Genomic DNA, 23,191 nt, shown 5'->3' on the forward strand with positions numbered 1-23,191 from the left:
CCAGCCGTCTGGTTAGCAGGCAAGTGTCTTAGCCACTATGCTACAGGGTCTTTACACATCTATTTCCTCTGCTGGGATAAACTGCCCCAATAAACTCCTATTTCAGATGTTAGCTCATGAATTATTTCCTTAAAGCAGCTTTTCCTGAGCCCTCTGAACTAAATCAAATCAAACCTCCTGATTAGAAGTATCATGGCCTCACGTCTCTCTCTTCCACTGAATGTAGTGTTGCCCTTTAGACTCTGTGCCCCATGAACAGGGAGTCTGTCTGTTTTTTGTCAACACTATTTCTTCAGTTCTAGCACTTGCAGGGACTCAACACACACACCTTGACTACAAATTTAGGGTGTGTCTGGCTCTCATGCTAAGTGTTTTGCATTCCATGTCTCATCTGGTCCTCACTCTCCTCTCCAGACAAAGAGACAGAGGCCCTGAGGTCATATAGGAAGCCAGTAGTGGAACTGGGGTCTCTGGTCTCTCTGATGCCAACTCTCCATGTCTCAGAAGTAAGATGATTACTGTAGGATGCCTCCTTTTCAAAATCATGCATTTCTTCTTTTCATTCTCTCCACTCCATAACTTTTATCTAAGTCTAGACAGGCAATGCGTTAAGATGGTCAGACTTGCTCTAAAATCAAGTTATGATGATAAAAAACAATTTTTTGCACTTGGCTGATTTTGGACCCAAAAGAACTTTACTATCTCTATAAAAGTGAAATTAGTAAATACTGCTATAAATAATGTTGCTATTGGTCATCAGAAAGAAGAATTAGAGAGGGGTCTTACATGGCGGCCTCAGAGAGACACCAGCTAGCTGAATGGGAGTCAAGAGTTCAAACACCAAAATCCTTATACATGGGGCTGACCACCAACCACTCAAGGAAGGAGAAAGTCTTTTGCAGACTTTATGTTCCTGTTAAACAAACAAATGCACACTTACCAGTGAGCTTATCTCGAACTCTGTTAATAATCTGAATGGCTTTCTTATTTAGGGCCTCTGGTTTCACCAAACCATCTCCAACTAGAATATACAAAAAGTAGAATTAACAGTGAGAATTGGATCATAACAGGTTCAATGGATGCCCATTTTTCTCAAACATTCATTTTTGCAAGTGTTGAGCAACCTTCCACTGTGTCTATCTTTGTCCTCAGAAAATAATGAGAAATTCATGGAACGTTTTCTGCTTATAGGTGGTTTTGTTGCCTCATCTTTCTGACCTCCTCCCACGGTAAAACACAGCTGCTATTTTCTTAATGAGATCGTCATTGGTGCAACTCCTCAGAGGTTGGACTTACTGAAAGAATGAATAGATTCTGGTACTGTGGTCCCTGTTTTCTTATGGGCTGGTTCCCCAAGCTCCACACCATCCAAAATTTCTAGGACAAAAACACAATCAATAAGCAGAAATTCAAACACCAAGAAGTTGCTGCTCCATGACATTAGCTTCTAATTCTTACATACTTTATTCCCTTTAATTCTTGCTCTACCTAACTCAAAGGAGAAACACAAGAAGAAACATTGTATTACTCTAGGTATTTTCAACTTGTTAAATCTGCAAAGCCTTTTTCCAATGTGAACTGTCATTATTACTGAAGAGTACGGTACATATCAGAATTGAAACATGAATTTTTGAGCAACTAGCATTAATGAATAAGTGGTGCCCTTGAGTTGACTCTGACGCATGGTGACCCCTTTGTGTCAGAGTAGAATTGTGTTCCACAGGGTTTCCATAACTGTGATCTTTTGGAAGCAGATTATCAGGCCTTTCTTCTAAGGCACCTCTGGGTGGACTTGAATTTCCAACCTTTTGGTTAGCTGCCAAAAGTATTAACCATTTTCACCACTCAAGGTCTCCTAAACTCCTCGGTGGCAGCTAACAACAGCAACAGCACTAATAAAAAAGCATACACACAGAACAGTGAAGTTATTTAAACACTGTCCTCACAAACCACAGACCCTCAAAAGAAAGCTAGTAATAACACTTTCATTAATGACTCTGGAGCTTGACTTTTAAACCACATTATAAAAACAACCTGGCCCATCATCATCTGATGCCACCAGAACTGGCAGTCTTACTTCCCCTCTACATGCTGTAGGAGGGTACAGGAGTCACCCAATTATGTACTAATTAACAACTTACTGATGACTTATTCATGAGGTGGACCCTGAGAATTAGACCAGTAAGCTTCAGATACTTTGGATGAGACCAGTCATCTGCACAAGGTGACAAAGTGTGGCAAATACGAGCCTGGGTGGTTTAGGCAGTCATAAATCCTGTCAAGTGTTCAAGGCAGAGGCCACACATGTTTATAAATGACACTCTCACCTAGTGCCAGGATGCCAGGCATGCTTATAAATGATACTCTCACCCAGTGCCCTAATTTCTTGTCAGGAATATTCTTTTCTTTTCTATCTGCTCACATTCCATCCATCCAATAAGGTTTAGCTTAAATTTCACTAACTCAAGAGCTCTTTAAAGTACTACAGTTCAGAGGGATTCCTTTCTCTGAATTCCCACAGCACTTCTATTCCAACTGAACCACATGGTACTTGATGACATAGGTAGAATGTATTTTTCTTATTGTTTTGTGTATAAATTTTGGTCAATTTTATAATGATTCTGTCCTTCTTGAAGGTAACCCTCTGTATCTCACATTTTCTTTTTTGCATCCCTAAACAGTATTTGGCTTACTTAAGTAACTAGCTGCAAATGTTCTATAAATATTTGTAGAGAATATTCAATTTTTTATACTTCAACAGTATTTCCTAAAGTGTGCACTGCGTATTATTTTATTGTTGTTGTTGTTATGTGCCACTGAGTATGAGTCGCACCCGACTCATAGCGACCCCCTCCTTGGGTTGCCAAGGCATTATCACTACGTAAGTAGATTGCCCCATCTTCCTTCCGAGGAGTGGCTGGTGGGTTTGAACTGGCAGCCTTCTGGTTAGCAGTCAAGTGCTTTAGGCACTATGCTACCAGAGCTCCTAGTATTTTATTAGATGTTATGAAGGAGTAAAAAGGAGCCCTGTGGCACATTGGTTAAGTGCTTGATTGTTAACCGAAAGATCAGCAGTTCAACCCCACCAACCCCTCCTTCTTGGAAGAAAGATGTTGCAGTCTGCTTCTGTGAAGATTATAGCTTGAAAATGCTATAAGGCAGTTCTACTCTGTCTTACAGAGTCCTTATAAGTTGGAACTAACTTGACACTAATGGATTTTATGAAGAAAAAGGTGGGGGTGGGGGAGGCTAAACAAAATTAAATAGCCTTTAGTTTAATACCTCTAACAGCTTTCAATAAACAAGTGTGTGTATTTTCCTAAGAGTGTGTTCTGTGGAAGGAGCTCTGGTGGTGTAGTGGTTAAGGCATTTAGCTGCTAACCAGAAGATTAGTGGTTCAAACCTACTAGCTGCTCCACATGTGAGAAAGATGAGGCAGTCAGTGTCTGTAAAAATTTACAGCCTTGGAAACCCATTGGGGGACACTATAAGCTGGATTGATTTCATAGCAGTGAGTGTGGTTTTTTGGTTTGGTGTTCTGTGCACACAATGCTTCCTGTGGTTTCGGGCTTCTTTGGTAACAATGGAAGTAAAATTCTACAGCTTTACCTTTTCCATTTCTGAGTTTTAGGACCAAGGTAATATGTTGTTAGGTGCCGTAGAGTTGTCTCCAACTCATAGCGACCCTATATACAACAGAACAAAACATTGCCTGGTCCTGTGCCAGCCTCACACCGCTTGTTACACCTGAGCCCAGCATTGTAGCCACTGTGTCAATCCACCTTGTTGAGGGCCTTCCCCCCTTTTTTGTTGACCCTCCACTAAGCATGACATCCTTCTCCAGGGAATGGTCCCTTCTTACAACATGACCAAAGTAGGTGAGACGTCGTCTGGCCATTCTTGCTTCCAAGGAGCATTCTAGCTGCATTTCCTCCAGGACAAATTTGTTAGTTGTTTTAGCAGTCCATGGTACTTTCAGCATTCTTCAGCAACACCACAACTTAAAAGCTTCAACTCTTCTTCGGTTTTCCATAGTCATTGTCCATCTCTCACATGTGTATGAGACGACTGAAAATACCATGGCTTGTGTCAGGCGCACCTCAGTCTTCAAGGAGACATCTTTGCTCTTCAGCACTTTAAAAAGGTCTTTTGCACCGATATGCCCAGTGCTATACGTCACCTGACATCCTGACTGCTGCTTCCACTGGTGTTGATTGTAGAAAAGTAATGTGAAGTCTTTGACAACTTTAATCTTTTCTCCATTTATCATGATGCTGCTTATTGGTCCAGTTATGAGGATTTTTGTTTTCTTTTTATTGAGATGTAATCCATATTGCAGACTGTAGTCTTCACTCTTCACCAGGAAGTGCTTCAAGGCATCCTCACTTTCAGCAAGCAAAGTTGTGTTGTCTGCCTATCACAGGTTGTTAATATATCTTCTTCCAATCCTGATGCCACATTCTTCTTCATATAGTTCAGCTTCTCAGATTATTTGCTCAGCATACAGGTTGAATAAGTATGGTGAAAGGATACAACCCTGACACCTTGACAATTTGAAATTATCAAACAATATCATTAATATCACAGTATGACACTGATAATTTCTACATTCTATGGGATCACCGTTCTTTGGAATGGGTACAAATATGGATCTCTGGTGGTGTAATGCCTAGGGCATTTGACTGCTAACCAGAAGGTTGGTGGTTCAAACCCACCAGTCACTCTGCAGAAGGAAGACTGGGCAATCTGCTTCCATAAAGATTCACCTCCGTCAGAATGGATTCAATGGCAGTGAGTTTGTTTCAAGGTAATATAGCTGGTAATTATTCTAAGCCAGACACCATTAAAATGCATACTAAATAGCCATTGTTTAGTATAATCAGATAATTTGGTAAAAATTTCTGAGCATTAGGTACCTACTCCATTCTGAGAGGCAGCAAATAAAAATACATATTAGGTGCTTGGTGCTCAGTCAGTATTTCTAGCCCAAGTTTTGAAAGTTACATACATGCCTAGTAGGTGGCATTTCAGCAATGACAGCATCTCTGGAAAACTATTACTATTCATCACCTCTAAAACAACATGGTCACTTCCTTCACATTCAACATCTATTCTGCTTTAAGTCCTGTTTCCTAATGACATTAAAAAAGCTCATCCTATTCTAGAAACACTCAAAACAAAGGGACAGAACGGGCAATCTCCATAGGGTGCACCCACCTACTGATTGGCCGGCAGAATAGGAATCTGTCCTTGTTCGGGATCGCTTGTTGCCTTTGGTGTTGGCTAGGGAAAGAAAGAATGGGAGTATTAAAATAAAAGTACCTCAAACTCTGACTTGAAAAAACTTAGTTGATATATTTTCTTATAATCATAAAAATATTAAGTATAAAAAGCTGTACCTCCTAAGTGAGAACCAAAACAAATCTATTTTTATATTATTCAGGAGTATGTGGGTGGGTGTGAGCACGGGCAGCCCAATCCAGAAGGACATGCTATACTGCTGATCTGGAGTCAGACAATGTAATATAGATAATACAGGGTACAAGCATGATGTAACTGCAGTCAATTATAAAGCTCTTGTAGTAAATTTTCTTTGAGGAGGTAGGAATAAAAGGGAGATTGACATACTGCTGTCCCAAGTCACAACTGTATTTCCTATCAGAATTCCAGCTGGCTACTCTCTACATGAAACCCAAACAAACAAAACTCACTTGAGTTCTTAATTTTTCCAGAAAAATACTTTAATTAATGTCTACAGTGACAATAAGAGTTTTCTGTTCTAGTTAATAAAAATCAAAATCCACTTCTGGCCATCAGGGCTGCTCAGTGAGGGTATAACTCAGCAGCTCAGACTCTGGGCTTGAAGAGGAGGGTGATGGATTGGCGATGGATGTCCCAACCCTAGCTCCTGTGCCTTTGGTAACACTTACTGTCCATCAGCCTCCAGTTCAGCAAAGGGTCATAGACAAAGGCTTCCAGCACAGCCATGACACTGTCCTTGTGTTCCCGAAGCACTTCCATCACTGTGTGGCATGTGATTCTGTAGTTCCCATCTAGGCCAGTAACCTGCAGAAGGGACAGAGCCACCGCCACAGGAGTGACTGACTCAGGCCTGTGGATGCCTCACAACCAAAAGCAAGTTGAGAGGATTTGTCACCCTCACTGAGGAAGGAGTCATAGGCCATTTCTGAGCTGTTAGGCTAGGATGTCTCAGGAGTAAGAAGTCAGGTCAGGGCTGTGGTATGTATGAAACAAAGGTTGGATATAAAATGGTAAGGCTGTCAAAGCTGTCTAACACAATGGAAAATAATAGGAAACTATTATAGAACCAACATGGGTTGCTTTGGGAACCAATGAGAGTCTAACAAGAAAGGCTGTCTTTGTTAGAGAGGATCTTAACTTGCATTGCTCCCTCTGGTTCCTCCAAAAGAGCTTGTTCTCAGTATCTACTCACCTCCATAGCATTGGTCAACATTCTTGTTAGTCTAAATGGAATCTTCTCTGGGAATTTCTCCCTGGTCATAGCAACCTATAGTGTAATAATGGGGAGAAAAAAATCAAACCCACCAGTTAAATTATTTTAATGAAAACCAGGGGAAAGCAGGTGGCCTTCCTTTGCACACCAACACTGATTTCCATAATAGCTTATAAATGAAGTAGCTCAAGTTCAGTGAGGGGACTTCTTATTCGTGTTTGGAAGAAGATTTTTTTTGGGAGAGAGTGACGGGGGGTGGAGGAGAAAAAGACTAAAAGAAGGACGCACAGTGCCCAGGCTTTAGCCAGCAGGCATTGTAGAGGATAGAGAACTCCACTCATAGACAGTATGATCTTGCCACAGGGAAGGTGACAGTCTAGTAAAAGCAGGTGTCAAAGAGCATGAGTTTCACTTCTTAGATTGACTTTCTACTGCTTTGGTAGTAGAGGTAGGGGTGAGGACAATACATTTTGGGTTAAATTTGCCTCAACTGTCAGAGAAGACTGATAAGCCATCATCTGGGAAGGTGAGCTTTTTTGATGTTCCAGAACATGCTTTCACCTCAAAGCAGTCCCCAAAGTCAATGTGCAGGATCTTCCCACTCAGCCGGTCGAGCATCAGGTTGGATGGATGTCTTTAAGAAACAAAAGAGAGATCAGGGAGGGATTAGCAGAGCACATTGTTGAGTAAGTCATCAAATATGTGATACGTTAGGCCAGGGGTCAGCAAGCTACAACCCTCGGGACAAATCTGGCCCACTACCCGCTTTTGTAAATAATTTTATCAAATACAACACAACCATGCTTGTTTATATATTGTCTATGTCTCCTTTCATGCTACAAAGCAGAGTTGAATAGTTATGTCAGAGACTGTATGTCCTGCAAAGCCTAAAATATTCATTATTTGGCCCTTTACAGAGACTGTTTGCTGACCCCTGCTCTAGGTCCAAATGAAGATTTATTTGTGTGGTGTTGCTCTGTGATATTCACAATAATTTGCTCTCCAAGGTCTTCGGTCACAAGATAAGTAGCCTTCTGGCCGTGCTGGTATCTCAGAGTGACAAGGCTCTGTCACTGCTACTTAGCAGTTCTCATAGGGTTTTTGTCTCCTGGCCCACTGAGCCAATATAGGCACAATCATGTAGCTTTTGCCAACAGACATTCTGCTTCCCACTGGCTGGAGTTCTATCCTTTTTAAAACAAGAATTTATTATTTTTTTTTGTGGGATGAAATTATTTTTATTCCCAAAGAACTGCATGGCATATGATCCCATAAGATAAACAAAAAACATCAGAGAACTATTTTTCTTAAGTTCTTTTGCCAGTTTCTGGGCATTCCTAAATTACTTTTTCAGTCAGTACATTTGGATGGAATGCATTATGCAAAAATATCAGAGGGATCTACTTTGGTTGGTTTCAATTACAGAAATGGAATTCTTCATCTTTACATAGTAGTGATTGATAAATATTTATTGAATGAATAAAACCAATCAGATTTAATATGGTTTTTAATAAATTAAACCAACCTATAGAGAAAGCAGTGCCCTTGAATTATGGCTTTCCTTCTTTTTAGTTTGATGTGTTGTTCTGTTGGCATGGATAATAAATAGGGAACTAAAGTTGATGCCATACAAGAGGCCTAAAGTACAAAATATAAGTACTTATTTACCAAATGGTAATAAAGCTCATTGGAAAACAAAACAAAGCTATTCAAGAAAATGAAAATGGAGAAGGAAGATTAAAGGAAACAAACAGAATTCGCTCACCTATCTCCCAGGCCCAAAATATATCCCACCATTGACATGACTGCTAGAGAGCGGGTATAATTGGTTCTTCGGTCAAACCACACCTAGAACACAGTAGTGCACATGAAACAAGGCTCTGAAAACTTTAACTGGTTTCAATATCATTATACCCAAATCACTTGTTTTCTTATAGTCCATCAATAGCCAGAGAGGAAATACAATGAAATGAAGTTCTCATTCACCATAATAATAAACTATGCCTAGGGTTAAACTTAGGAGGTCTGCTAGTGTCATGGTTAGGCATTTGGCTGCTAACCAAAAGGCCAGTCGCTCTGTGGAAGAAAGATGGGGCAGTCTAATTCTATAAAGATTTATAGACTTGGAAACCCAATGGGGGTCACTATGACTCGGAATCAACTCGATGGCAGTTGAGTTTGGTGCAGTTTGTTGTTGTTGTTGTTGTTATGTGCCGTCGAGACCCCTCCTTGGGTTTCCGAGGCAGTATCACTATGGAAGTAGGATTGCCCAACCTTCCTTCCGAGGAGTGGCTGGTGGGTTTGAACCGCCAGCCGTCTGGTTAGCAGGCAAGTGTCTTAGCCACTATACTACCAGAGCTCCTTTGGTGGAGTTTAGAGGGTTAAATTTAATTAGAAATATGCAGGAGTTACATGAATAAATAAATCAAACATTGTTTAGAAACACAAAGACCTACTAAGCAAATGAAAAGACGTCTACTTAAGATGGTAAAGATGGGAGTTCCTCCCAAATTACCTGATAACATTTAATGCCATTCCAATAAAAATTCAATGGTAGATTTGTGGGAAATTTAACAAAATAACCCCAAAATTCATTTGGAAGAAAAAAAAATATGAAAATAGCCAATGAGAAGAGGCTTACATTAACAGTATGGTACTTGAGGACAAATAAGAAGAAAGATCAATGAAACAGAATGGAAGCCCTCCAAGAGCGTAAAAGAATTCGATGTATAATAAAAACGGAATGTTTTACACAGTGGGGAAAGGATGGATTATTTGGTAAATAGTGTGGTATTGGCTAATCACCCTGAAACAATAAAGTTCTATCCTTAATCTTAAAACTGAAGTCCCTGGGGAATGCACATTGTTAAGCGCTGGGCTTCTAATTAAAAGGCTGGTGGTTTAAACCCACCCAGAAGCACCTTAGAAGCCAGGCCAAGGGATCTGTTTCCAAAAGGTTATAGTCTTGAAAACCCAATGGAGCAGTTCTACTCTGTACACAGGGGGCCATCATGACTTAGAATCAATTTGATGGCAGCTAACAACAAGAAGTTTAAAATAAATTTCAAATTGGGTTAAGGATTTAAATGTAAAAAATGAAATCTTGTAATTAGTACAAGAAAAGGATTAAATACCTAATAATATTTAACTTAAAAAAATCTGCATATCCAAAACAAAACAAACCCCAAATCAAAGGACATATTATTAACAAAATTAAAAAAACAAAACACCCAGAAAGTTTATAACATATATGAAAAAGATCTAATATCCTTAATCTATAAAGAGCTCAAATACTCTTGTAAGCAACAAGAGAAACTCCTAAATCTAAGTCTACTAAATTGAATGGTTTACCCATTTATGTTTTAAGAGACTGTATATAATCTACAGCTAATCAACCAAGAAGGGTCCAGCATCTGTGCACGAACACACATGAAAGCCTTCCCAGGCAAAGGTGGGAGCACCGAAGGGGAACAGAGAACATGAACAGCTGAGCAGGCCCTACCTCTGAGCTGGGGCTCTTCAGCCACAGTAGCTTGGCCAGGTCATCTCCAGCGGTATTGTTGACGGCATGCTCAAACACCTCTACCTTCTGCATCAGAGTCAAGTGGTCGTAGTCCGGCGCCATCTACACAGGACAAAGGACACAGCCGGTATGTAAGAGAGCAGCTAAGGCAAGCCAGCTGAAGTCCAGAAGAGACAAGGTCCAGATAGAGCTGGTTTCTTTACCCAGCCAAAAGGAAGAGGGGAATAATAACAATGAAAAGGAAACACTGAGGGGTCACTCTGAACTGATGACCGCAGGAACTCCAAGGGCTTAAGGGTAAAACATTAGGCTCTCACCTCACTATAACCCCACTGGTGTAAAGGAGAGTGGTGGAGGAGTCAAGGTTTGGGTAATAAGCAGTTTTCTTTCTTATTACTTACACATTTAACCACATCAAACCAAGCCAAACAAACCCACTGTCACCAATTCGATTCTGACCATAGTGACCCCGCAGGACAAAGCAGAACTGCCCCATATGGTTTCCAAGGTTGTAAATCTTTATGGAAGCAGACTGCCTCATCTTTTTCACCACAGAGCAGCTGGTGGGTTTGAACTGCTGTCCTTCTGATTAGCAGCTGAATGCTTTAACCACTGCACCACCAGAGCTCCTTTATTAATAATAACATGTTATTTCCCCATATAGCTACTATTTTGCATACTTTAGGGATTCAGGAAATATGTACCTAATCTCAACATAAAAATCAATTTCTGGACTTTAGGGTCTCTTAGAGAAGGCTATCTGCTTTAGGACCCACTTTATTTAACCTTCTTCAATGGCAAATTCAAATAGATTTGTCAGTGACCGACATACACACAAGAATGAGAAAAGCAGCTCTGCATGGATTCCTGGACTCAGACTCATGAGTTTTGCCCTCAGGACACCGGAAGTGTGGTGGGCTTGGCAGCCTCATCACCTACCCGCAACATTATGCGATGCTCAATGTTGAGAAGGATCTTCTTTTTCTCCCTGTAGTCCCGGATGAGGGCATGTAGCGTGTCACAGTGGGGGACCCAGCCGATTAGGCCCGAGTTGGTTGATAAGGGGATGACGGCATACCTCTGGATGCTGGTGCCCACAGGAAGGCATGGTTATTGTACAGTAAATAGAGTATACTTTTGACTGCTCATGACAACATGCAAACTATTTTTTCATGGCCTCCTTGCACAAGGCTGTCGTGAGGTGTGTAATGAGGGGCCTTTATGAGACCAGTCTGTGCAGGGCAGAGCATTACACAAAGACAGAGCATGCCCACAGTATATAGAAGCAGCACCAGGCTCTTCAATGTACCTAACACACTAATTGTTTTGGGGGAATAATCAAGTGATTGTTTCTAACCGTAGATAAAATAACCTTCGATATTAATACTTGCTCTTAATAGAAAAGACTCTGGGTAGTATAAGCAGTTAACACACCTGGCTGCTAACTGAAAGGTTAGAAGTTTGAGCCCACCCTGGAAGAAAGGCCTGGTGATCTACTTCTTTTCAGTGAAAAAAATCAGTCACTGAAAGCCTTATGGAGCAGAGTTCTACTCTGACACACATGGGGTCACCAGGATTTGGAACTGATTTGATGGCAACTGGTTGGGGACTTCATTTTACTTGAACCCACAATCAACAGCCAAGGAAGCAGCAATCAAGAAATCAAAGTATTACACTGAACAAATCTGCTGCTAAAGACCTCTTTACAGTGTTAAAAAGCAAAGATGCTACCTAGAAGATTAAGGTGCACTTGACACAAACCATGGTTCAGTATAGTGAGTGACTTAATATGGCCCTTCTAGCCATAGTCTTTGTAACTCCCACCAAATGACTGAGTGGGCTAATGTGAGGTGCTTTTGGCCCATCAAGGGGATTGGATAGTTTACTAATCAGGTGAAAGTCACCTTGTAGGAATTGGATCAAGGAAATAAGGTGTGTGGAACCCTAACATGGGGATTAGTCAGTTTTGCCATCCCTTTAGGCTTAAAATGAACCCTCCTAGAGGCAGAAAGGGAGCTCTGGTGGCATAGTGTCTAAGGCATTTGACTGCTAACTAGGAGGATGGCAGTTTAAACCTACCAGCCACTCCTTGGAAGGAAGATTGGGCAATCTACTTGTGTAGTGATATTGCCTCAGAAACCCAAGGAGAGGTTGCTATGAGTCGGATCTGACTCGAAGGCTGTGAGTTTGGTTTTTTGGTTTGAGAGGCAGAAAGGAGGTATCTCATTACCATCAAGAAGGAGGAGCCAGGAGTGGAGCATGGTACATCTTGATCTACGAGACAGAGAGCTGTGACACCAGAGATGATGAGAAGCAGTGACAGAGAAACAACAGCAGAACCAAGAGACTGGAGCAAGACAGAGCAGTGGACTTCCTGGCACATGGAGTGTGAAAGCTGAATGCCTTTGGGCAGGAGTCTTGCCAGTGGAGTAGGGTGCCCCTCTGGGCACCTATTGGCAGAGCTAAAAGAGCTCTGTAACATTTTCCCGAACAAGGCAGAGGCCAAGCAGCTGCAAAGCTCAGAGGTTGTGGCCAGAAAGAAGCTGACTGTGGTGAGGCTAAGAGGCTGTCCTGATTAAAGAATTGTATCCCGAGTTGCTTCTGATCCTGAATTGTAACCTGCTACTTCTCTAATAAACCCCATAATCTTAAGTATTGTCTGTGAATTTTGTGTGGCCATTGCAACAATTATTGATCCTAGCAGAGAAGTAGAAAGTGCTATGGGAGGCTTAGTTGGTGTCAAAACTGGTTTAAAAAAAAAAAGGTTGGAGGCTAGAGGCATGCCTGACCTCCACCTCATAGAAGCAGCCTTGGGCTGTTGAACTTGATCCATCTCCTCCTTTGTGACGTTAGAGGAGGTCAGATGCCTCCCCCATGCCATTATTACAGAAGGTATTTTTAATTGCCTCATATGCATATAAAATTTACTGGACAATAAATAGGGAAGATGAAAGAAGGATTGATGCATTTGAACTATGGTGTTGGCAAAGAATTACGAACAGACTGCCAAAAGAACAAATAAATGTGTCTTGGAAGAAGTACAGCCAGAATACTCCTTGGAAGTGAGAATGGCAAGACTTTGTCTCAGGTACTTTGGACATGTTACCAGGAGGGACCAGTCTATGGGGAAGGACATCATGCTTGGTAAAGTAGAGCATCAACAAAAAGAGGAAGACCCTTAATGAGATGGACTGGCACAATGGTTACAATGGGCTCAAACAAAGCAACATTTGTGAGGATGGCACAGGACTAGGCAGTGTTTCATTCTGTTGTACATAGGGTCGCTGAGTCAGAACTGACTCAATGGCACGTAGCACCACCACCACTGAGGACATGAAAGGTTTTGCTGGGCTTTAATCCCACAAGGGGTTAAGCAAGTCAAATTTGTAGAATCTCCAGTCTAACAGCACCAATTGTTTCATTCTGGACCCTCTGGATGTTGTTAAAGATGTATCCTAAAGAAACTCACTGCCATTGAGTTGGATCTGACTCATAGCAACCCCTCCTTGGGTTTCCCAGGCAGAATCACTATGGAAGTAGATTGCCCAACCTTTACTCTAAAAATTCTGGGAAATTTTTCTTTTTGTGTTTGACAGTGACGACTTCCTGTGAGGAAGTTTTCTAACTTATTTGGTAAACATACATGACTATGTAGGACAGCTATAGGTAAAAACTGGACACTTTCTCAAATCATTGCTGTCTTTATGGCATTCTCAATACCTGAGGTTTTTGCGGAGAGAGGTTGGGTCGTTGGCCAGCAGGGTGTTAACCAGGCCGAATAGCTGCATTACTCGCTCATCTTGTCTCAGGTCTTCGTGGCCCTTCAGGAGGAAAACAAACTCGTGCCCATTGCTCCCTGTGAGGAACAGTAAAAGCAGTTAGTGTAGATCGGAGGGTTCTGGATCCTTTAGTTGTTAAACCACCTCTGTATTCAACAAATCCTACAGACCACATTCCATTGCTGTTGAGTCAATTCCAACTCAAATGACCCTATCAGACAGAGCAGCTTCTCATAGCGTTTCCAAGGGTGAAATCTTCACGAAAGCAGACTGCCTCATCCTTCTCCTGTGGAGCAGCTGGTGGGTTCAAACCACCCAAGGTGGGCAGCTGAGCATTTTAACCACTGAGCTACCAAGAGCTCCTCACAGACTATATATACCTTACCTAATCCCATTTTCTCTAGAAGACTAGAAAACATTCCCTAGAATTGATAAAAACAGCAGCCCTACTTTTGAAGAGTCTCCCAATGAGATGCTGTTCAAATAAAAAAAATAAAAACAAAAAACTTATCTTTGAGGCCCAGAATCTCTGCAGAGACATTGGCATCATCATCATAATCATCTATGTCTCCCTTCAGATCCACTCTATGCTTTTATTTCTGGCTCCAACTGAGAAGCCTGACTCCTACAAACAATACACTTGAGTTCCCCGTTGGGCTTGGCCAATGGAGGACACAGCAGGATGTCAGAGGGTAAGAAGAGGAAAAGGTCAGGGTATCTGTTCCCCCCTCAATCAGCCTGGCCCATTTCAGAAGTAGCTGTCTCCCTCCATCTGGGCTACAGCTTCTGCTGTCGGCCCCTCTGTCAAGAGTTACAGTGCTCTCTGGATTTCAGTAGCACCAAGCTCTCTCCTTGCCCTTCAAGCCTAGAGGCTGGGGTGAGGAGTACTAACAGCTTCTCATTGTTGCTTGTTCCTGGGTGCTTCCTGTTGGTTCTCTGAACTCTGCTCACACCTCTGAAAACAGTTCTTTCATTAAATTTTCCTTAATAAAGACTGATGAGAACCCAACTGACACATGTTTTAGTATTAGAAGACTCCAGCCTATGGAGAGACAATCACCTGTGGGCTACAGTTAAGACATATTGATGGTGGTGTAAAATCACTGCATTTAAAAAAACATAGAGCAATACTAGAGGGGGTGAGAGACTTTAAGGTGCCACCAGAGTACACAGGTAGAACGAAACCATCCCAGACAGGCAACCCTCTACCGCTGTGTGGAGTGCTAGAGGCTGTTTGCTTAACAAACCTCACTGTGAGAATTTAACTCATTTCTACTTCAGTTTCTTAATTTTACACAATCATTTTCCACAAAGAGACAATGATGGTAAAAAAGAAGTTCTCTCTTCAGTGTACCTTATAACCTTCCCCATTTGCATCCAGATGCCTCATTGTTGGCCTCCTCAGTTCCCCAACAGCTGCCCACCACACTCACTCTCCAGAGTTATATGCCTTTATGATCCCTTCCACCTGCTCTTACACATTATCATCACGTTTCACTTAAATAAGCACGACAATACGAACAAACTAAGAGTCTCAAGGAGGACGTAATGACGGGAATGCACTTGTCCTCTATTTCTCTCTCAGTAAACATGGGGGAGATGGAGCTTATGAAAGATTAGTGTGAATGGCAAGCTGTCATTTCAGAAGGAGAGGGAGGCACTAAGCCAGGGTGGGAGGGAGAAGCAGGTGGCATAAGTGCTCAATGATCCTTACCCATAAGTGTCAACTTCCGGGGCCTCTGCTTGGATGTGATGACTTGCAAAGATGGTGCTATGGACTGAATGCGAATGATCGGCTGGTTGGGGTCATACGTTCCTGGCACAGCCAATTCAAGGTCCCGGCACATCAGAAGTTTTGGGGAGACGTATTGCAGCTCTAAAGATGTGAGCTGTGAATAATTGCCAAAGGATTTAGTTTTATGTCTCCTGGGAGGAGTTTAAAGGCAATTTAAGAATTTTTCAATGGAGTGCAAATAGCAATTACTTGTCCCAAACTCTCCAGTTAGGAATGAAACCAGATGTCTCTGAATGAGTGTTAGAAGGTTCAGATAGGGAAGCACAAGGGGCTCTAATGCCACCTCAGCCTGAAAAGCCTACCTGAGGCAGCTGCTTTGAGATCCGTCTGAACACATGATAATAGAGATCCCAGGCTTGGGTGAGGTCCTTGACGTTGCCGGATTTCATGTACTTCCTGCACCACTCTTGGGCCTCCATTAAATCTCGACCGTATGCCTGAGAGAGAAGCAAGGGAAAGCTGAAAATCGTCACCGGCCTTGTCACAGGCCAAGTCCTCAAACACACACTGAAATTCCTTAGGTGCAAACTATGACTGGAAGCTATTGGCACAGGATTGGTTAGCAAGAGAGGCTTTACAGTTGTCTAGTGCTAGAGTTTCTGAATCATTAAACCTATTGTGACTCATAGCAATCCTATAGGACAGAGTAGAACTGCCCCCGAGGGTTTCCAAAACTGTAATCTTTATGGAAGCAGACCGCCACATCTTTCTCCCACAGTACAGCTGGTGAGTTTGAACTGCCAACCTTTTGGTTCGCAGCAGAGCTCTGTTAGGAACCATTAGGGTACCTTATTTGGTAAGGTGCGGCAATTCAAATTCACTTAGAGGCACCTTGGAAGACAGGCCTGGAGATCTGCTTGTGAAAGGTTACATCCTTGAAAACTTCAGGGAGCGGTTCTGTTATGCATACGTGGGGTCACTATGAGTCAGAATCAATTAGATAACTAGCAACAAGAAGGCTGGAGGAGAGATGAGATGACTTCTGGAGGTCTCTTATGGTTTTTCCAGCTAAATTTTTAAGCGAGTTTTTGTAACTTAATGTCAATTAAATTTCTGGTGTTCTTGTACCCAGTGACCTCTGTTGGAGTACATTTTAATAAAGTCAGTAGAGAGGCTAGAGAGAAAAGAATCCAACAAAGGCTTTGGGTTATGTCTCCTAGGTTTTGATCCCATACCTGATTGAAGGAAGTCTCCTTCAGGGTCTGTGGCCCCCGTTCCATCATAGCATGCAGGGGTTCCAACACCTCAAACATGCCTTTCACGTTCCTCTCCCCAAAGTACAAGCGAGACGCCTCTTCCAGGCCTTCATGCCACATCTCATGCCAGAGGATGGCCACTCGGATCAGCTCCTCACTCACCTGGAGCAGAGAGGACGGAGAGAAGCATGAGGCATAAGCAAACTCACGACATATATCTCTTGGAGAAATAGGAGGTACTCTTTCTGGCAGTCAGAGGGAGTATGTATGCAGCATGGTATTGAGGAAAAAAAAAAATCTAATTTGCAACCTCTGGGAAGGTGACCACGGTCAGGGAGGTCCTGCCTGGGCTCCACTCACCATCATGGCCTGCTGTACCAGGGTGTTACTGTGCTCACACATGTTCTTCAGAATCTTGTTGGCTGCATTGTGACGGGCTGTGGTGGTTGACTTAGAAGCCACTGTCAGGGGGTAGATGAGGGCCTAGAGCAAATTCAAAGTGGGTATCTGTTAAGAGATATGTGAAAGGAGCCTGGCACTCACTGTAGAGAAGATGATAAAAGAAATGGGGAGTATGACAATAACACCCAGGAAGTGGCTGCTCAATCTTGAAAGGAATGGCCCATGGGCCATGGGGACCGCTGGCTGGGCAGACCCTCCTAGTGGCAGAACAAGAATCTTGCTACCAGTCATTGCACTTGTGTTTCTTAAGTGGCTTTAGGAAAGGCTGGATATCACACAAAAGGTCAGTGTTTGGATGAGAACTGGCCCAGGGTCTCCACATACCTGAGGATGGTATCGCCCAATGTCGGTGAGAAGCTGGTGAATGAGACGTCCCACCAAGGGTCTGGGCGTATCAATTCTTGCAATAAGCTGAGGTATAACCTGGTATTCACAAAGACATAGTGTGTAGCATATGAGATACAGAAATAATGCAAGTTATTCTGGACAAAGACCAGCTCTTCTAAGTTGTTTTGGCTGATGCTACTAGGCTCTGAAAGGGTTTATTCCCTTCTGTTCTCTAAAAGAAACTAAGGAGAATATGGAGTCTTGACCTGGTGCCCACTCGCTTCCTTACCCATGTATATCACATGCTGCTGTGCTACTCTGAACATGGCATAACTCTAGCAGGAGGGAGAAAGAGAGGGAAGCTGAACCTACCTACCTGTAACCAAGTATCAATTTGGATTGCTTTCACCCCTTCCACTAAAGCTTCATTTACATCTGGCCAGTGACCATAATCAAACCATAAGGTGAGGACTCTGGAAAGGAAAAATGAGGAAGTCATAGAAAATTTAGTTTCTCATTGTTTTTTTTTTTTTTTTTCTTAAATCCATAAGGCTCTTGGTAAGAGGAGAACTGGCAAGGATGTGACCCAGTGGTTCTCAAATGTGCTAGTCTCTGGGCCACTTGGGAGTGGGTAGGTGGTGATGACCAGCAGTACTCTCAACTAAGCACCATGAGGATAGCCCTACTTGAATGATTATTTCATTCTAGATGATATAGATGGAGCACCATGGTGCAAACTTAGAAATCTAAAATTAGCCCAAGGATTGCAAATGTTTGCACATATAGAGTCATCCTTAGAACACTGGCAACAGAAAGCATGGCACTTGGCCATCTGGAGATCCCCAAAAGACGAAGGTGGCTGCTTTGTCACTTATAACCTCTGGACTGACTGGTTTGTATCATTTATTTAGTCTTCAAAAAGTTGTCTCTAAAAGCTAAAGGGATTTCAGAACTATTGTGAGAAACAGGTTTATTATTCTCTATGAAATAATCCACACACGGAGAGTCCTTGTTCTACTTCTCCTCATTCATCTTGCACATTTCACCCAGAAAGGTGAGGCCTGGTCAGCTGTTACTCCTCAAATTGCAGCTCAGAGAAAGGTCTATACACAGATTGGGTGTACTGACCAGGGAGGGGAAAGGAAAGAGGAACTTCATACTATGCGTCCTGCCATTAACACTGCCTACCAGGGTTTCACCTCCTGTTCTCTGATACCTGAGTGTATCCTGGAGGTTGTTGCCTCGTGATAAAGAGATAGAGCGGAAGAAGCCCTGGACGGCAGGGACAGTGTACATCAAGAGGGTCTTGGATAAATCCTGTTGGAACAAACGTGTTAGTGACACTTTTGCCTGAGCTTTCTCATCTGTAAAATGGAAATGCTAACAGCACCAACTTCAAAGGGTGGTTATGAGGATTAAATTCCATAGTGATATCGCCTTGGAAACACAAGCAGGGGGTCACTATGAGTCGGATCCAACTTGAAGGCAGTGAGTTGGAAGCCCTCAGTAAATGGTTATGGTGTCCTAATTGTTACTATCTTGGACTAACTTCCTATAGGCAGGAGGCGATGGGGGCTCAGACTCTAAGCATGCTCATTTCTGGGCCTGCCAGTCACATTGACAGCCCAAGGGGAGGTGGAAGGGGAGAGAAAAAGGCAGAGAGCAGATCTGAGGAGGCTGAGCTCAGTGTGATCTGCAGATGTGCACAGCCACCCCCACACAGGTGCAGTGCATTAAGGGAATGAGCTCATTCACAAGGGAAGCACGCAAGGAACTTATTCTTCAGCTCGGGGGCTATGTTGGCTCCCAAAACACAAATATATACACGAATACTGTCTCAGGCAGTGCTGGATGGCAAGGAAGCAATATTTTCCAGTCTCATCTGGTGTTTCAGAGTAAAGCCTGGAGTTCCTTTAAGCCTAACAAATATTCCATTCCTCAGAGAGCCTGATGCCGGGGCCAGCTCTTAATGGTAGAGAAGGGAGAGAAGGGTACCTCTGTGACCTTCTTTTGCAGGGGAGATGGGGTGGGGCTGTTCTCAGTGCTCTCAGCCTCGCTCTCGCTGTTGCTGCCTTCGGTGCTGGTGGCAGTGCTGGCAGCAGTGGCCGCTGTGCTGGCAGCAGTGGCGGTGTTAGTGATGCTGGCCCCGCTGGCATGACGCAGTTTCTTCTTCTCATCACGGGCTTGGTTCTGATGTTTGTAGTGCAGCACAGCCTCAAAGTTCATCACTGCCCATGCGTGCCATGCCTGGGGGGTGGGGAAGGTCAAAGACAGACAACAGAGCTGTGACCAATGGCAGCATGAGGTGACTTAGAGGAGCATACAGTCAAAGCTGAGGAAGAGCTCTATGACTGCCTTTTATTCTCAGTGATCAGTAGAGTAAAACTTCATTTAAATTAAACTCTCAGGAATGGGGTGTTTTACTAAATTCAATGTGATTGACTCATTTTGAAGAGTACTTACTTACATAAGTTAAGTGCTGTGTGCGAAGAGCACATCATGTGGCACAAGACATGATCCTTGCCTCAGGGAATCTTATAATCTGGTAGGGGAGCTTACTTGCAAACCTAAAGATCTAAATAGTATACAAGGCAGAATGAGATTGGGGCAATAAGAGATGGAAAAGGAGACTGTTGAGCAGAAAGTTTTCTACTAGGGACGGGGGCTGGGAAAATTCTATGTAGAAGAGGGATTGCAAGTGGGTCTTAAAGAGCAGGCTTAGATGGGGCAAGGAGGGCACAAGAGAGAGGGCAGCAGCAAGGACTTCCTGGCAAGGGGAAGCACAGGTACAAAGACACAGGTGGGAATGCACAGAGTGGCTCCTGGGAAACACCAAGCTGACTCAGCTGGTTGAAGCTTGGGACTATGTAGAAGAACAGTGCCAGGGAGGTAGGCCGAGCAGCTTGGTCAGACTATGGAGGACCAGGCACGCCAGATCCAGGAGGTCCCATTTCCCTTTGCAGGAAACAGCTTCACTGGGTTTAAAAGACTCCTTTGGCAACAGTGTATAACAGATGATTTAAGAGAGCAGAGATTGACAGTAATTAGCCAGTCATTACAATGATGAAGGTCTAAACTGGGTCGTAAGACAGTAGGGAAGGAAGGACATTGAGGGCATGGGACATTATAGAATGTGACTATCATCTGCCCATGTAGGCCTGACACGAGAGCCAGTGCCCAGGGACTGTTGGACAGAAGAAGCCTTTGCTGCATATTTGGATGTAGAAGGAGCTCTCTGAGGTTTGAGCTGCAGTGACTGCATAGGACACCATTGCTGGTGTAGAGGGCAGACAAAGAGCTTTGTTCTGGGCATGTAAGGCTGCAGCAATAGTAGGACAATTAAACAATCCACTAGTAGCTGGACTTTCTGGATGATCTGGAAAATCCTTTGTGCCTCTTGCTGAGTCTTTCTTTAACATAAATATGTCCATGTTCCTACTTAAGCAAAATATAGTCATCCCTTGAACAATACAAGTTTGAACTGCATGAGTCCACACATACATGGAATTTTTTTTCAAGATATGGATCTTGGCAAAATTCAAGAATGAACAGACTCAAAACCAGAGACTTCCGGTAAGATGGAGGAATAAGCAGACATGTGACACAGACCCTCATCAACAAAGAAAAGAAAAACCAATTGACAGAGATACAAAAGATAATCCTGGAGCCCTGAGCTTTTGAAAGGAACTATGCAGAAGTGGATTAGGCACCAACTAGTGGAAAAACCTGAACGAAAACAGTGAGTACAGAGATGGTCGGAATTGCGGACTGTCAGCTACTCTGATGGGACCAACAGCCTGAATATTTCCAAGTGGTGTTGGGACCTGAGAATTGACCTAAAGATCAACCCTGGCCACCAAGGGCTACAGGGACGACTGCGCTGGTGGCCTATGACTAGGAAGGGAAACAGCAAGGAGGGAGACAACCTGAGCTGTGGACTTTCTGCTATCCAGAGGGTGCAGCCATTTTAAATGTTTACAAGTGGTGGCCATTTTGGATATTTAAAGTGACCAAGGGGGCAGCCATTTTGAATGTTTAGAAGTGGCAACCATTCTGGATTTTAAGTGATAGCATTCTAATTCGGATTCCAGGGACCTAAGAATAGGCTCTGTTTGCCAAGTTTGGCAGGGATATATGAGAGGCTGACAACAGGAAAGGAGACAGGTAGTGAGTGTATAAGTGCTGTCAACTAGCAAATAGAGGAGCACGGTACCCTGCTTGCATAGGTAACATACAAACAAAACAAAGAAGATGAAAATTGTGGGCAAGTCACTGCAACATACAATCACCAATTAAATATAAACACAAAAATGTCACAATGCCTCTGAGACAACAGAACATCACAGTTCACACAAAGAAACAAGATAAAGCAGGAGAAACAACAGACCAGGATGCAGACCCCAAACATATCCCTGAGGAAGATGCAACATTGGAACTCCCTGATAAGGAATTCAAAAGAATTATATTAGGTATTGTGGTGGTTATATTTTTGTGTCAACTTGGCTGGGCAGCTGGTAGTAGTAATTCCCCATGATAAGACTGGCAATCAACTCAATGATAGGATCTACCACAAGGAGCTAAGTAGCTGCTTTGGGTATGTGGTCTGCTTCCCATATATAAGAAACAGCTTTGGGAATGGTCCCTAGCCTCTGGCACACTTGGACCCTGCATGTAGCCATGTCGTTGTTCAGCAGCCTGCCATGCATGCTCTGCTGACCTTGGGACTTACAATGGGCTTAAATTAATGGCCTGCTGTGTGGTTTGGTAACATTGGGACTGTGCCTTTTTACTTGTCAACTATGGGCTTGGCAGCCTCAGCAGCCAGCAGCTGTCTGAGTGAAGAAAAGCCTCTAGCTTCTATGGGCTGGGAGCTGGAGGCAGAGCCGAAGCCTAAGGCTGAGGGGCTTTTACCCAGCCCCTAGAGCTTGGCACTTTGAACTGGGACTTAAAGCCTCCAAATTGTAAGAATAAACTCCTGTTTGTTAAGGCCATCCCATATGTGGTATATATTCTTGTCAGAGTGGCACTAGGTAACCAGAACAGGCATCTTCAACGAATTGAGAGGAAGATCAAGGAAAACACAGAGAAAACCCTAGAACAGTTTCAAAAGACAATACAAGAAAAAAAAGACAAAATAAATGAAAAATTAGAAATGATACAAAATCTACACACAGAAATTCAGAAGATTAATATTAAATTTTCAGAAATAGATAAGACATTGAATGGGCAAAGGAGCAGAATTGAATCAATGAAAGACAGAATTGGTGAGACTGAAGGCAAATACTTGAACACTTCTTTGGAAACTTCTTTTTTCATCAGAAAAAAGATCAAAACAAAATGAAGAAAGCCTAAGGTTCACGTGGGATACCAGCAAAAAGAATAACATACGTGTCATCAGAATTCCAGAACAGGAAGAGACAAAACCAGAGAAAATTGTCCAAGATTTGTTGGAAGAGAATTTTCCTGGTATGATGAAAGATGAGAATATATCCATTCAGTAAGTCCAATGAACCCCAAACAGGATAGACCCCAAGAGATAATCACCCAGACATATCATCATCAAACTTACCAAAACCAAAGACAAAGAAAGAATCATGAGAGCAGCACAGGAAAAATGAAAAGTTACCTTGTTGT

General features: G+C 42.9%; 1 protein-coding gene across 1 annotated transcript in view; it reads right to left on the bottom strand.

Annotated features, from left to right (window-relative positions):
• Positions 1 to 23,191, bottom strand: part of MTOR (mechanistic target of rapamycin kinase) — a 187,749-nt gene that overhangs the window by 4,378 nt on the left and 160,180 nt on the right. The window contains exons 39-56 of the mRNA XM_007942626.2: positions 19,553 to 19,804; positions 18,774 to 18,874; positions 17,934 to 18,030; positions 17,555 to 17,653; positions 17,129 to 17,251; positions 16,748 to 16,930; positions 15,875 to 16,009; positions 15,492 to 15,666; positions 13,719 to 13,854; positions 10,938 to 11,085; positions 9,978 to 10,100; positions 8,241 to 8,323; positions 7,037 to 7,109; positions 6,455 to 6,529; positions 5,931 to 6,066; positions 5,218 to 5,283; positions 1,297 to 1,377; positions 941 to 1,021 (exon numbers count right to left, since the gene is read on the bottom strand). Coding sequence (XP_007940817.1) covers positions 941 to 1,021; positions 1,297 to 1,377; positions 5,218 to 5,283; positions 5,931 to 6,066; positions 6,455 to 6,529; positions 7,037 to 7,109; positions 8,241 to 8,323; positions 9,978 to 10,100; positions 10,938 to 11,085; positions 13,719 to 13,854; positions 15,492 to 15,666; positions 15,875 to 16,009; positions 16,748 to 16,930; positions 17,129 to 17,251; positions 17,555 to 17,653; positions 17,934 to 18,030; positions 18,774 to 18,874; positions 19,553 to 19,804 — 2,167 coding nt within the window. The remainder of the gene's footprint in view (positions 1 to 940; positions 1,022 to 1,296; positions 1,378 to 5,217; positions 5,284 to 5,930; positions 6,067 to 6,454; positions 6,530 to 7,036; positions 7,110 to 8,240; positions 8,324 to 9,977; positions 10,101 to 10,937; positions 11,086 to 13,718; positions 13,855 to 15,491; positions 15,667 to 15,874; positions 16,010 to 16,747; positions 16,931 to 17,128; positions 17,252 to 17,554; positions 17,654 to 17,933; positions 18,031 to 18,773; positions 18,875 to 19,552; positions 19,805 to 23,191) is intronic.

This window comes from Orycteropus afer, unplaced genomic scaffold (genome assembly GCF_000298275.1).
Source record: "Orycteropus afer afer isolate SDZICR_OR568_19922 unplaced genomic scaffold, OryAfe1.0 scaffold00094, whole genome shotgun sequence".
Classification (NCBI taxonomy): domain Eukaryota; kingdom Metazoa; phylum Chordata; class Mammalia; order Tubulidentata; family Orycteropodidae; genus Orycteropus; species Orycteropus afer.